At 34.1% G+C, this 15,491-nt stretch overlaps 2 protein-coding genes across 2 annotated transcripts; both read right to left on the bottom strand.

Annotated features, from left to right (window-relative positions):
* Window positions 1-4,448: 4,448 nt before the first annotated feature.
* LOC131613741 (uncharacterized) lies at window positions 4,449-4,844 on the bottom strand. Its single transcript, XM_058885385.1, has one exon. The coding sequence runs from the start codon at window positions 4,842-4,844 to the stop codon at window positions 4,449-4,451; it is 396 nt and encodes a 131-aa protein (XP_058741368.1).
* A 2,411-nt stretch (window positions 4,845-7,255) lies between these two features.
* LOC131609191 (tyrosyl-DNA phosphodiesterase 1-like) lies at window positions 7,256-15,124 on the bottom strand. The gene is made up of 15 exons (XM_058880848.1): window positions 14,804-15,124; window positions 13,963-14,133; window positions 13,661-13,864; window positions 13,149-13,209; window positions 12,475-12,551; window positions 12,117-12,374; window positions 11,864-11,953; window positions 11,595-11,729; window positions 11,173-11,322; window positions 9,617-9,720; window positions 8,885-8,938; window positions 8,668-8,758; window positions 8,355-8,432; window positions 8,063-8,216; window positions 7,256-7,983 (listed from the first exon to the last, which is right to left on the bottom strand). Exons 1-15 carry the CDS (start codon window positions 15,005-15,007, stop codon window positions 7,913-7,915), a joined length of 1,902 nt encoding a protein of 633 aa, XP_058736831.1. The 5' UTR covers window positions 15,008-15,124; the 3' UTR covers window positions 7,256-7,912.
* Window positions 15,125-15,491: the final 367 nt, after the last annotated feature.

The raw sequence follows: 15,491 nt of genomic DNA, 5'->3' as shown, positions 1-15,491 counted from the left end.
TCAGAAATTTACAAGGTATCAACGTTGCTCAACGTATACGACAATTACTTTCCGGTGGTAGCAATGGAAGCATATTGGCCTGTGTACGAGGGGGAAACAGTTTGGCATAACGATTTAATGCGTCGGAATAAAAGCGGTCGACCAAACAGCAGGCGTATTAGAACCGAGATGGACGTAACTGAAAAAATGCAGAGGAAGTGTAGTATATGTCGTGAGGTAGGACATAATAGGACCAAATGTCCCAATCGTGGATCTAGCTCCACAACATAGTTTTTAGTTTCGATGATATTTGTAATTTACTTTTTCAATGAAATGAACTTTTTTTCATAAATTTTATGGGTTACAACACAACAAACATGACCAAAAAAATAATGGATTCAGGAGACATATTGAAAGAAATTACCAAATATTACCATGGAAAAAATATTTGGAACCAATAATATTTACAAACATTTAAGAGAAAATATTACCGAAAACATTAATGTTGAAAGAAAAAAATTACCGAAAAAATATTACCATGGAAAAAAAAAATTACCGAAAAAATTATATAAATAAATAATGTTGAAAGAATATTTGAAAAATATAATATAAAAAAATTTAAGAGAAAATATGTTAAAGAAAAAAAATAACAAAAAAAAAAAAGAAAAAAAAATAAGGGGGGGTGTTGTCGCCAGGGGGGGTGGCGACAACACCTAAATTTTGAAAGCAGGCGCCAGGCCCACTGGCGACGACGTATTGGGCTCAGTGTTGTCGCCACCCCCCCTGGCGACAACGTGGTGCAGGAAGCAAAAATGTGACATTTGGGGAATTTTTTTGAAAAGATGGTTATTTCTGAAATTTTTTTTAAAAAACTTGTTATTCAAAAAAAAAATTCTCAAAATTAGACCTATCTTTTATATCTTATTTTTTTTAGTTTAAGGGACAAAAATGAACTTTGAGGTAAATTTACGGGACCAAAAAGTAAGGATGGCAAGCACACCCAAATCTGCGGGGCTCACCCGCACCCGAATTCGAGTCAACGAGTGAAAACCCGAGTTGACTGGTGTTGTATCCCAAAATTTGCCCTCATATAATTATAAAAGTCATTTTATTTCAATTAAGTGACATGACACATTTGGTAAGAATTTGAAGGTAAAAGGTACAAGAATTTTTTGTTGTTACTTTGTTTCTAACTATAGTTTTAATTTTATTTTTATTTATATTTAAAAATCACAAAAAAAATATTTTTTATCATTTTAACTATAATTTTCGTATTAATTAAATAGGCATTTTTTAAAATAATCAATTTTCACTTTTTATGCATTTTTAGGCAAAAAAAATCACCAAAAATTATAAAATATTCAAAAAATCCAAAATAAAAAAAAAAGAAGTTTTTAATCTTATTTGTCCTATTATTAGCACTTTTTATAACTTATGGAACAAGTCAATCTTATTAAATTAGTTTGATTTAATTTTTTATTAGAATTAAAACAAATTGATTTTTGGGCTTTGATTTGGTTCATAATTTTACTATAATTATTTTTCTTCTAACCTAATTCATTATTATAAATAGGTCTCACTTCCACATTCACAAGGGACTAACAATCAACCCTATTTCTAACCCTTATTCTCTGTCACTAACAATTTTTCAACCCTTATTCACAAACTAACACCTTCACCATCGTTTTTGGCCGTTACGAATAACCTTCCGTCACTCTAAAAAATTACAATCAAACACCACAAATCACATAATTTTTTCAGGTAACAATTTCTTTTAATTTTGCAGGTTGAAAGATCAAAAGGAACAAGAAAAAAAATTTAGAAGCAAAACAGATCCACAACGCCATCCTCCTCTAATTCTTCTTCCTCAGCACGGTGATAAATCTTGCAGCCTATCAGCCGAATTCTGAAACTACTGTTTCGATTTGCTCCGAATTTTTTCCAGAAGTTTAGAAAAAAATCGCGGAACAATACTCCTCTAGATTTGCCATTTTGTTGATGTAATAGTAATTAGGATTTTTTTTATTTTCCCGCACTTTACTTTTCACACTCCCCCTTTTCTGGTTATGTATTCCCCATCCCGAAGCCTTGTAATAGCATAGGATTTACTTTTCCGCTTTTACTTTCCGCATCTATAAACTGCTATAAACTGTTTAGATGTATGTTAATAGGATTGTATGGCAAGACTAAAATCAAAATAGAATAACCCTAATTTTCAGGATTAAATAAATCAATCACTTTGTTTCACACACTCACCTTTAGGGTAATCCTCTCTTATGTTGCCTTTCGACGAATAATAGTCAAGTCCCTCGAGGCGTAGGGATACCTTAGCAAATGTTACCTCCTATTTAAATCATCATAGTCCCTCCGATTTAAAGATCATGGTCCCTTCGATGTTGCCTACGATATAAATGATTTCGTCCCTCAATTAAATGATGATATTCCCTTCGAATGCTAAGGTATCCTTACTTGTTACCTTTTATGACTATTCGTATCCAATGCATAGGACTTCCTACCCTCTTTATGGTATGGATAGCCCCTATGACTATTCGATGGCTTTTCGATGACCCTTTACATCTAATGAAAGGACTTCCCATTAACTAATAGTGTGGATAGTCTTTTTCCCTCAACAAAAGACTTTAAGAACAAGAAAGATTTTAACTTAGGGTAGGTAACTCTTAATTGCTTGCTCAATTCAAACAAATTCAAAATGTTTTTCACACCTCCTATTTCAAAACTACTTTTAAAGACTACACTTTGTATACATCCTTACAAAAATCATTACAAAGTTAAAGTACTGTTCAAAATCTTTTTCCTAAACACACACGACACTTTTCAAACAATTCAAACAAACTAGTGAGCTAAGCAATTAAGAGCTCGTGGATAACCATGGATACAAAGGGTGCTTACACCTTCCCTTTGTATAATCTACCCCCCGAACTCAATCTCTTTCAAAGGTCTTTCCTGTTCTTTTAGTCTTTTCTAATTGGATAAAATAAAAATCGGTGGCGACTCTTACTATCCACACATTTAAAAAGTCAGTTCTCCCACCGTATTACAACTGGGTTTGGGTTCGGGTTCGGGTGTCACCCGATATTTCGGGTGCGGGTTTGGATAGTGTGAAACCCGCACCCGAAACCCGACCCCATTTCCTTATACTCTGGATGGTTGGCATGTGGGACCAACATCATGTGCAAGTATCTGTCCGAGCGGTGCATCCGGCAGTTTGGATACGTGCAGATCATTCCCAAGTCACCCTTCCAAGCTGCCTATATCTGTAATATTGGTAGAGACCTGGAAGACATTCTGGCAGATTTTGAGAATCATCTAGTACCGGTGGAGTATAGGACTCATGATGCCATATCTCAGTGGAACTATGTTGAGGGTTACATGACATGGTTCTATAAAGTGTCACACTCTTACATGACACATAATGCTCCTAGACGTCCATCTAGGCCTGTTCACGAGGAGCTCTTGGAGAATCAGCAAGCATTGGACGACCATGTCGTTGATGTGTTGTCGCAGAGTCAAAACATTATGCAACTTACACGTCACAGATTAGGAATACACAGTAGAATATTTTGATTGTATTTTGTTTAATTTTAATCAACTTTAAAAACAATGGTTGTACCAATATATTCGATTTCTATAATATTTGGTTTTATGAAAGCTTTATGTGGTTCTATAATATTCGTTTTTATTAACCGTTGAAACAAATAACAACATTTTTAATTGAATTGAAATTAGTTTGGATTGAAAACGCCACAACATTTGAAAACTAATTCTGGAAAAATTATACAACATTTGGGTAGTGTAAAACCCGCACCCGAAACTCAAAATCACACCCGTTTATATATAAATATTATATATAAATATATATATATATATATATATATATATATAAATATTATATAAATATATATATATATATATATATATATATATAAATAATATATAATATATATATATATATATATATATATTATTTATATATATATATATATATATATATATATATATATATATATATATATATACCCAAACCCGCACCTAAACCCAAACCCAGTCAACTCGGGTTTTCACCCATTGATTCGGGTGCGGGTGGGCTCCGCGGGTTTGGGTTTTCGTGCCATCCCTACTCCTAGGAAAAATTCGAAGATGCCTCTCCAAAGTCAGATTTTGTCCTTAAAAAATCAAAAAACCTCCACGTTTCTTAAGGAAATTGGTTCAGAGATGCATCTCTGAACTTTTGCTTGTATAATTTTTCCAGAATTAGTTTTCAAATGTTGTGGCGTTTTCAATCCAAACTAATTTCAATTCAATTAAAAATGTTGTTATTTGTTTCAACGGTTAATAAAAACGAATATTATAGGACCACATAAAGCTTTCATAAAACCAAATATTATAGAAATCAAATATATTGGTACAACCATTATTTTTAAAGTCGATTAAAATTAAACAAAATGCAATCAAAATATTCTACTGTGTATTCCTAATCTGTGACGTGTAAGTTGCATAATGTTTTGACTTTGCGACAACACATCAACGGCATGGTCGTCCAATGCTTGCTGATTCTCCAGGAACTCCTCGTGAACAGACCTAGATGGACGTCTAGGAGCATTATGTGTCATGTAAGAGTGTAACACTTTATAGAACCATGTCATGTAACCCTCAACATAGTTCCACTGAGATATGGCATCATGAGTCCTATACTCCACCGATACTAGATGATTCTCAAAATCTGCCAGAATGTCTTCCAGGTCTCTACCAATATTACGGATATAGGCAGCTTGTAAGGGTGACCTGGGAATGATCTGCATGTATCCAAATTGCCGGATGCACCGCTCGGACAGATACTTGCACATGATATTGGTCCCACATGCCAACCATCTAGAGTATAAGGAAATGGGGTCGAATGAAACTTTATTCCGATGAGTACCGTATGACCTCCATTTTATGTCGTCATGTTGAGTGCGGTCAATACACACATGGTATGGCAAGATATGATCATTCCCTCTGCTAGGGACAAACTGGCAAGCTTATGGACAATCAGGAGTATAGGTCAGGGAACGTGCAAATCCGTGGATGCGGTAATAGTGAGCCAGGATCCATCCCTAAAAACCAATAAAAAATGGTATCAGTAACAAGTGTAAAAAGAAAAAAATAGTTTGTAACTTAATAGTGGGATTTAGAAACTACTGGTAAGCAGGGTGCATGAGCCAGTCATATGCTTTGTCGTCCATTTGTAAGCTTCATTCAGGTTATGGTACAGGTAAATCAAGCACGGTGCCCCCCAATTTCACTCGCGAATGGACTCCAAGTCAATGAAATATTTTTAGGTAGTCCACGTCCATGTAGTTAGCACTTTTGTCCACAAACATGGACGTGCCAACCAAGAACAGGAAGTAGCACCTCATGGCACACTCCTTATGGTACGCAACCCAGAAATCATTAGTGTATGGGTGTTCTATGTCTCCAAGTTTTTTTCATACAATTTCGCCTAATAGGAAAACCTGGCATGTGCACCCCTGGTGCTTCTACACTGCTCAGAGCCATATCTTGAAAAAAATATAACAAATTATGACATAGGAAAGAGTTCGGATATGCATCTCAGAACACCTGAAACATCCTAGTTCGGAAATGCATATCCGAAAAAAAGTTTCGACTGCTTTAATGGCAACAACTTTTTGCAATTGTCCTAACTCATTCAAACTCAATCAAACTCATCTAATCATATAAATAGAGTCTCCAAACAGAAACACTAATCTGTTTGAGCTATGTAATGCATTAAAACTAACATATTTAAGCTAATACATTAATCAAAAATCAAAATAAGCTAACTGAAAAAAATTACTCAAAAATGTGTTGATGAGGGATTAAAAAGCTCTAATGTTGAATGAAGTAGGTAGAAGGAGTTGGGAATGGTAAAAAACAAGTAAATGTAGCTTCAAAACTTGTTCTTGAGTGGGAACTTGAAATAGGTACATTGAGGTAAAGAGAAAATGTATTTTTTGAAAAATGAAGAATGAGAATAGAGAAGGTCTGACGCGAGCTTTAAATATGCTCGCCTAGTTCGAAGATGCGTCTCCAAACTATTTTTTTAATTTAAAAAAAGGTTTACTGAACACACCCTTAAAATGATTTCGGTTGTGCATCTGCGAATTTTATTGAGAAAAAATGGTTTTTGATACGTCCGGAGATGCATCTTCGAAAATATGGGACGTTTTGGAGATTTCGCGTAGTGTCTAAAAAAATGTATAAGGATGGAATGAGAAATTGCCCTTATTTAAGCTTATTTTGGAAATTTGGAAATTTCGTGTAGAGCCTGGAAGAATGTATAAGAATGGGATGAAAAATTGTCCTTGTTTAAGCTTATCTTATGTTATGACATTGTTTGGAGGAGCTTATTTAAAAAGCTTATAGTCATTCATAAACTTTTTTAAACTTATTTTTATAAGTTCTCAAATACCACTTATGAAAACAATTTAGAGCACATATAAAAATAATATAGATTTATTTTACCTTTTGTTAAAAAAGCAGACCTTTATTTATAAACAAATGTCTTTTCATTTTTTGTCTTTAAATATAAGCAAATTTAAATAAATTTAAGCAGTTAAAACCTTTATTCTAAAACTATTTCTGTATTAAGTAATGTTAGTTCTGTATTAATTTCTGTATTAATGATAGTGAATAAGAATGACAATTCGGTTAAATATAAATTAATAACTGTGTTAATTCTTTTATATAAATAAAAACATTAAAAACATTTAACTAGAGCAAATTGTCTTTTCTTTGTTTGCTTATAATTAAGGCCTCTCAACCATGAAAAAAAATCTTTAAATCATGAAAATTAAGAACTTTGACATTAAAATTAAATTTGTTAATAATTCAAAATAAAAAATCTAAAACTATTCTTGAAAATAGATAATTAAATTATCTTTCCTTTGCAGTACTTACCACTTGAAGGAAATGAGGTAAAAATAATAATTAATACCACTGAAATTTGAAGAGGTATTATAAAAATGGAACAGATAAATTTGTCAAGAGAATTTTATATCTATGAATCAATATAATATATAAATAAGGATCATGCTAACGAGGGCATTAATTAACGAGGGCATTAGTTAAGTATTCCAAATAAAAAAAATATTCTAGATTCAATCCATTGAATACACACAATATTCTTTAAAAAATTTTAATTATTTATGTTTTCAATGCATTGAATACATATATTTTAGATAAAAACATATATTTTTAATTTATTAAACAATATTCAACTTACCTTTTTAATCTTTTAACCAGTGTCCGGGGGCACTCGTTAGCATTACCCTATAAATAAATATATAGACTTAAAACTTCATGAAGACATGATGCAATGCAACACATCCTATCATTTCCAAATTAAGGGATTTCTTTGTTGCAAAACCAATTGTGTTATGTTCAACTTACCACTAGAGCTTTTCACGATACAATTCAATCAAAAATTCGAACTGAACCATGATAAAATGTCACCCGAATCAAACCGTTCGAATTTACGCATAATCGAACCGAACCAAAACTATTGATTCGGTATACCGGTTCAAAATTCCGAAACAAAACTATTGGTTCGATATACCGGTTCAGAAGTCCGAACGCTAGAAGACAATTTTTCTCAAACCAAATTATTTGTTAGAACCAAACTATAATACTTTTTCCCGAATCTTTTAAATAAAACATTTTAAACTTGTTTTTAATATTTTTCATTTTCGATTTAAGTTTCAGTTGGGTTCACTAACCAAACATAATGGTTTGGTTATTTTAACTTCGAATCGGTTTGGTAGTTTTTTTAACTGGCCTACTTACTACAACTGAATTAGATAGGGGAGAGGGAACCAACTCATATGTACACTTAGAATGCCATCAATCTTGAACTATGCCATCAATCTTGAACTGCTTACATCCGAGGCCAAACCTGACCATAATCATCTTTCTTAAAATATCGCCGGTCCCAAGACCAAGGCACGTCTGCAGAGAGAAAAATGAATGTTAGAAAACAGATAACATGGGCCGGCCCACTTAGAACAGGAGAGTAACAGGGTGCCACCTTCGGAAGAATATGGCAGTGGAGGGAGTTCATAAGGCACGGGTAACTGGATGATAACTTCAGAAGATGAATGTATAGTATCCCTTGTCGGCGCAGCTAGGGTTACTAGCTTTGTTTTCTTCGTTTCAGATGTTCCCTGTGTTGCGCATTTATCCTGTAATTTCTGTCTGTTAGCGCGTTCGTCCATTTTCGTTTCAGAAAGGTGAGCAGAAAGATCTCTTCTCTCTAACCAGTTGAGAATTTATCGTATCAATCATAAAACATTATGAAAAAGAAAGGGTATGTCAGTCACCTGAGATTGTTTAACATGACTGGTACAGGAAAATCCACATCGGCGTTTCAATACTGACGGTAGAAAGAGCACTCCCAGCTGTAAGGAAATACACATAAAAATATTTAGTGCATGCTCTGGAGAAAAGGATAAAATGTATTTAACTAATCCTCCAAGCATAAGAAACACTAATTAGAGAAAGCACTCTTTTTTATATCTTCAAATTCCTATGTGTTAGTGTTATTATGCAAGCTTTTAAAACAAAGAAGCTGGTCAATTTTCTTGGGTCTGAATTGACAGTAAGTAACTGCAACATCCTGACAAAACAGCATACCTCATACGAACGAATCATCAACTGACTGTTATTCTTCTGAAGAGCACCCCAGGCAGCTTTGCTCAGATTTGCAGAAGTTAACAAGAACCAACTATTTGGGAAGATGGTGTTTCAAGGTTAACTATCTATATAATGACTTAGTAGCACACTAAATGACCGAAAATTCAACAAACATTAGAAATCAAAGAGAATAGAATAGGTCTGATAAAGCTCTTACGCAAGATTCTGATTATTGTAACGAGCAAAAGTCTTTATATGTGGCATAGCATGGCTGAAACAGTAGGAAAAAAAGGTGTAATTAGAGATACAAATTTTTATAACCTCGAATAAAACGGGAGATATATTCCGAGTCTCCAAGTAGGCGTAAAACTGGATCAGAAACAATGCAAAAAAACAATCTTCATCGCAGAAAGCCCACTTCCTATTCATGATCAAATTTAGACAGAAGCAGTGATGACGGGTTAGGGACATATAACAGTGTCAGTAACTCTCTTCATCCCTCCCAAAAGTATCCCAGTCCAACACCACTACCTTATATAACAATCCTTGTAAAGAGATTTACAACCTGAAAAGGAAAATCATCACTTCTGCTATTAGATTGTAGTAACATAATTTTTATTTATATGCACTGGTTCTAGTCCCCAGTTCCCCCTTCTACTTTTCTATCAAATTGGAGACTATTCATATATCGGTGCGCTACTGTTTGTACTTTTACTTCTGGAGGTTCAGATGAATCAGTGTTTCAGAGCCAGGGCCCAAAATCACTAAAGTTTACATTAGAAAGGCCAAGAAAGAGCCGGCACCTGATGGCAACGCTGTGAGCTGTGATGAACCTGATAGTGACTAAGAGAGAGTTTGTGTTCAAACTAACTGCCCGCGGCAGTAATTGTGGGAAATGAAGTATATGCATAATGTATTATAACTTCCACTGAAAGATAAATTTCCTTACTGGCGACCAGTATGGCTTGCTTTCCATTTTGCCCAATACTTTTTCAAAAATGCTTTCTCTACATTCTTCATAGGACTTGGGATTGCACTTCCAGCAGCATAACCCTAAAGAATGATAAATGACGAAAAAAGTTGTTTCAGAAAGTTGCACTTAAAAATTCAAATACAAAAAACACCAAAATTTAATAAAAACTGGCACATCTATGTACAAGAGAAAATAAGAATAAAGCATGGGGAAATAAAAATAAATTCAAAATAATCGTTCAAGCCATTAAATTATTTTTATAGCTAAGCATTTCAATTATTTATCAAGTTATCACTAAAAACCACGAGTGAAGGTAGAATAGGGAAGAACATTGGACCCAAATGCAATAGGTACCCCCAAGAATATTACCTAATAGAATCTGTTAGAATCAAATCTTAATATATTACTAGGATTTTAATTTATAATTATCGTTAGAATTAGCAAATCATACCAATTAGTACTTTGTATTTGTTTTATATGCTATTATAAAACATAAGAGGTAAGTGTAGTCTGATTTAGACAGAAAGAATCACAAATTCAACATGTATCAGAACAAGTTTTGATCATGCGAGTAATGGGGTTCTTTGTGGCGGCTGGTGAGTTTCCATCGCCACCCACCCCTGAACAAGTTTTCTTGAAAATTTCCATACTTTATCCAGTGTTTTTTCCAGTGATTCGGCACCTCTTCTCCGCTAGCTTCCTAAACAGCCTGTTATTAGTTTTCACTTTTCAACAACTCTTTTGACTATTCATTTTCCAGTGACACATTTATTCTCTGGCATACACTTCATTGGCGTGTACCAGCAGCCAACGTTAACACCACCGTGACCATATTGTTGTCACTAGTCCTATCATCTGAATGACACCATCATCAGAGAAGCCATATGCCGCCACTTATCAGAAAATTCTGTGGCGAGCAATTTTTTGGCCAGTTCTCCGGTGTTGTGACATTCTTCTGGCATGTTCAAAATTTCTTCTTCCATCATTCACCTCTGTCAGTTGAAATATTCATCCTACTTCCGTCATGTTACTCATTCACTATGCTTCATCCAGTACTTACCTTTCCCATTGATGTGTTTCTCACCACATTCAGCTGTGCCTTATCCGATGAGACTCGCTCCCAAAAACCACCATAACCAACGTTGGAAGTTGGAATTCTCAGACTAGCACAATTGTCTTGTCTTTGCTACAATCACCTCCAGTCGCACTACAACTTTCCGGCTACAGCCTAATTTCTCTAAAGTACACCCACAGTTGTAACTAGCTGAAAACATAGTATGCTTTAGCTTGTGAGGGAGTGTAAGAATCAAATCTGAATATTTATATTGCGATAGTAGTTCACAATGACGCGCCGACTTTTGCTTATTTTAATATACTTGGGCATCAAATGCCACGAATCTTGCTCACTTGACACTCTATACACAAGCCATACAGTAGGAAACAACCTTTAGATTGACCAATGAAATGCAAACCAAAAGTAGTTTTCTTATTTGGCCAGAATATAAAAAAGCATCACCAAGACCTATACTTACCTCTATTGAGCATCTGACATCTTCTACAGTAGGCCATATTATTTGAGGCTCCCCCATGCCAAGGGGTACTTTATCTTCAGAGAGACCTGCTGACATTGATGATGCCAATTCAACCATCCATTTTTCATCTAAAGAGCCAAGGGAGGAGAACTGCAGTAGATATAATAGGCTACGTATAGCATCAAAACTGAACATTTATTCAGATGTTTTCTAAAATCTATCACAAAAATATGCAATATAGTCAAAAACATACTCCCATAAGTTGAAGACAATGAAATTGAAGAAAATATAAGCAGAGTATGATATTTTGACATTGATTTCTTCATCAAACAAAGGATTAATGAATTAAGATTAAGCATGAAGCCATGAACTAACTGAAACAGAAAAAAGAAATTGTAACTTAACCTACAGCCTGAAAGTACCTGATAAACAAGGGGGGATTTCTTAAACTCTTCGTCAAATGTACATTCTTGGAGAACAGAACGCAGCTTCATATGACCCCACTTTTTCAAACCATTACCAGAATGATATCCAGGTACAGATGCAATTAATCTAACCTGAACATAATGCAAAAAGCATCATACATCCTGATGTACAATGTATCCAAGAATGTAACAAATCATGCAAAAGAAATAGTAACTAATAAGTAACAAGGGTATCAATTTAAAAAACCAGTGAATCGGAAACATACCATTGCATCACTATAGTCAAACTTCTTGAAAAATGATGGACATATGCTAAAGTTTCCGAGGGATGGAAGATTAACAGAGAATTCTGGCCACTGAACCACCAAATAAGTCACGATATAAATGATATGGATAGTCATAATAGTAACCCTAATAACAAACTCGGTCCATCAACAAGATTAGTGTCAACTTCTGTAGATAATTAGGAATGCTAAAAAATTGGTTTTTGACGTATAAAAGAGCAATATATATCAATACCTTCAGTGCACTGAGATATTCAACCAAATCATTTTCAAATCCAGATCCCTTGCTCAGACTATTTTGATCTTTCCATGGAAAGTCTTGCATCCATAGACCTTGGCTTTTATTGTTCCAATCTACATAAATTAAGTTTGCCGTATGTACAATTACTCTTACTCCTCGAGGATATACAAGAAGCATGGCCTTTGAATGGTGTGTCCCAAATGAAATTGGAAGAGGCGGTTTGTGCAAAATCCAATTTTTAGGTTTGCTTATCTAACAACCATAACAGTAGCAAGTTAACATTCATTTAACAAACCTTTATATATCTAATTTAGCAAAGCAGGTTGGAAAATAAAGTAGATCTAAGACAAACCTTCATGCAAGCCACCCTCTCATCACCCTCTCCATGAAGAACAAGCACGTGGGGAACTTTTGAAAGTGCAGGACAAGCTACACCAAGAAAATAATGGAAGAGAGAAACATGCTAAAATGAGTAGGAAAAATCAAAAGGACTTCAATCAAAATGCACATATATATGCATAAATTTCACAGCAATAGACCAGCAAATAGTCAACAACACTACATCATGAACAGAATGATCACTAGCCCCCCTGTCTATGTCAATATGTATATTACACTATAATAATTTCCTAATAAAAATCATTGGACACAACATGTGTTACATCCTTGTTTCTATACAATTACAAACTATACGCAACAGAGGCGTAGAGTTGAAGATTTTTTTAGGTAAGAAGAATTGGGGCTTTTTATTAAATTATTTCATATAGTATCATATATTAGTAAGAAGGAGTGTGGGAGGGAGTGGCAGAAAAAACTATGAACAATCCATCTTCAGTCAGCAATTTCAAAATACAAAGAACAACAAACTTTGGAATAGTTTAAATAAACTTGTTCAGCATCTCAGAGCAGTTTCAAGAGCATAACGGAAGTCAGAATGCAAGAAAGGAAGATCAGGGATAGAAGAGAATGAAACAAGGCAAAGAGGAATTAATTGGAAAAACCATAACAACAACATCAAAAACTCACCAGGAACTAACCAGTCAATGTCTACCATATAGTTTGAAAGAATAGCAACTAGAATATCCCCCTACCAACAATAACCAATGAAACAAGTCAAGATAGTTTCAAATTTTTCCAATATGCAATTTAACATGTGTGTGCTTTTATGCAAAATAATTCTCAAGCCAATCATGAAACAAGAAAAGCTTTCTCTTGAATCACTGCATGCTTATTCGTGAATATGGTTGAAAGTTGAAACATTCAATTATAGAGAGTGCAGCAAGAACAGTATACATTAAAATCAAATATAACTAAAAAGAGTACTAGTAATAACACACTCTTTTCAACACTCTCTCTATGGATCCCATTAAACTATGAGTGTCTCATCATCTCCTATTTAGTGAGACTCATTCCTAAAGTGGCAGAACCCACATGAATTACACTCAACTGTGAAGAAAGCATTGTAACCCATGTTACATGTGGTACCGAAACTTGAGAGAGCATTTCTCATATAATTAATATCACTAATCATTTCCTACCTGTATAACATCGCTTATTGAAACACATGAAGTATTAGCCCAAGCTGGTAACCTTTGCACACGCAAAAGTCGAAAGGTGCAAGGTATTTGATCTTCAACTACATGGAAATCACGAATAGCTTCCTCATGTGACCGGGAATAACCACGCTTTTGTGTCACTGCAATTTTATCATGCTTTTGTGTCACTGTATTTCTTCCTCGTTCCTGCACATTTCACACAACAATTAAATGGTTCGATTAAGTCCACACATAGCATATAGTGGTAGTTATCACACAAATGCATCACAACACAACACACATACACGGGCTTCTTTGTCTGCACCACTTGAGGATCTTTGAAATACTTGATATTTAAAAAGGTGGTGACCAGGAATGAGCTCAATTACATCTCCATTAGAAATAGTAACCGTTTCTTTGGAGTTAAGCTTCCTTCTCTTATTTCCAGAATTAACAACAACTGGATTCGTCCCTTCCTAAGATTCACCAAGCAAAAATCACTAATCAAAATAATCAAAAAAACATTATGATCATAATGTTAACTTGGCAATTGGATTGCATGAGTTAAAAAACGAGCAAATACCTAATGTAATCCCCAAAATAGTTGTTGATTTATAAATGTAACAACTTGTTTGTACTAATACATAAATATTAATAAGTGTTGCAGCTAGGGATTGAACTCTAGACAAGTAGTTTACACTCATTTAACTCATCTAACACATATCAGTTGAGCTACCTTAGTCACCCTATTCCATCACATTATTAATATTTCAACATGAACCCTAAATTTGCAAAAATGTACTCAGATTCACCCTTCTATTTGAATCTATTAACAAATATATACATAAATATAAATAAATGTTACCGCTAGTGATTGAACCCTAGACCACACTCATTTAACTCCCCTAACAGGTATCGGCTGAGCTACCTCACTCACCCCATCTTAACCCGTCACATTAATATTTCAACAATGAACCCTAAAATTGCAAAATTGTAATTAGCTTCACCCTTCCATTTGAACCTATTATCAAATGTATCAACAACATTACTAACATAGTTTCAAATTCATTTCCAACATTCTCACATTATAACACTAGTTAGGCTAACATTTTGTAATTCAAAAATAATTGCAGAACCAAATAATACCACATGCAAATTTGCAGTGCCATCGGTTGAAGTGGTTATAGTGAGGTGTTTGCGGCTGAGCCTCTTGTCGGTGACGGCGAGGTTGTTCCGCCCGATGATATTTGTGCCGTCTGAGATAGCTAGCTTAGGAGTTGAAGCTTTTTCTTCTTCGAAATTTTGATTCAGAGGAATCAAATAACCGATTTGAGAGTGGGAGAGAGACATTAATATGACTCGGAATCGATTGCAGGTTGGTTGTAACTGATTCTAGAACTTCAAATTATGGAGTGTTGATCTTTTTACTGGCGTGCGTGGTGAAGAGAAAGGTATAATAATTTTTACTTAATTTTATTATTTTAACACTCAATGTTAGATTTTATTTTTTTAAGAAGGAAAGAAAATGTATAATTCCTAATATTAGAAAATTATTTTTTTTTTATAAGCAACAATTGTATTGATCCTGACTAGTATTAGAAAATTTAACTTACCACTCTAAAATTAAACATGGCATTCCCATATTTTTTATTATAAAAAATACTCTTTCTAAAAAAACATTTTTTCGAACTAATTTTTTTGGTACGATGTTGAAATTTTCTAGTATGTACGAAATTTTCAATAGTTCATCTGAAATTTTTAGTAAATTAAAAAAAAATTTGGAAATTTGCTTGAAGGGTGAAATTTTTGGTAGTGTATTGACTAAAAATTTGTT

Source organism: Vicia villosa, linkage group LG6 (assembly GCF_029867415.1).
Source record: "Vicia villosa cultivar HV-30 ecotype Madison, WI linkage group LG6, Vvil1.0, whole genome shotgun sequence".
NCBI classification, from domain to species: domain Eukaryota; kingdom Viridiplantae; phylum Streptophyta; class Magnoliopsida; order Fabales; family Fabaceae; genus Vicia; species Vicia villosa.
Note: the sequence above shows the minus strand (reverse complement) of the source record. Positions and strands in the feature narration are given on the sequence as shown.

Coding starts and splice junctions, on each gene's coding strand:
- LOC131613741 (XM_058885385.1), bottom strand. CDS start 4,844: ATGTGCAAGTATCTGTCCGAGCGGTGCATCCGGCAATTTGGATACATG.
- LOC131609191 (XM_058880848.1), bottom strand. CDS start 15,007: ATGTCTCTCTCCCACTCTCAAATCGGTTATTTGATTCCTCTGAATCAA. Junction 13,865..13,962: donor GTGCAGACAAAGAAGCCCGT/GTATGTGTGTTG, acceptor TGAAATGTGCAG/GAACGAGGAAGAAATACAGT. Junction 13,210..13,660: donor CAATAAGCGATGTTATACAG/GTAGGAAATGAT, acceptor TATTGTTGGTAG/GGGGATATTCTAGTTGCTAT.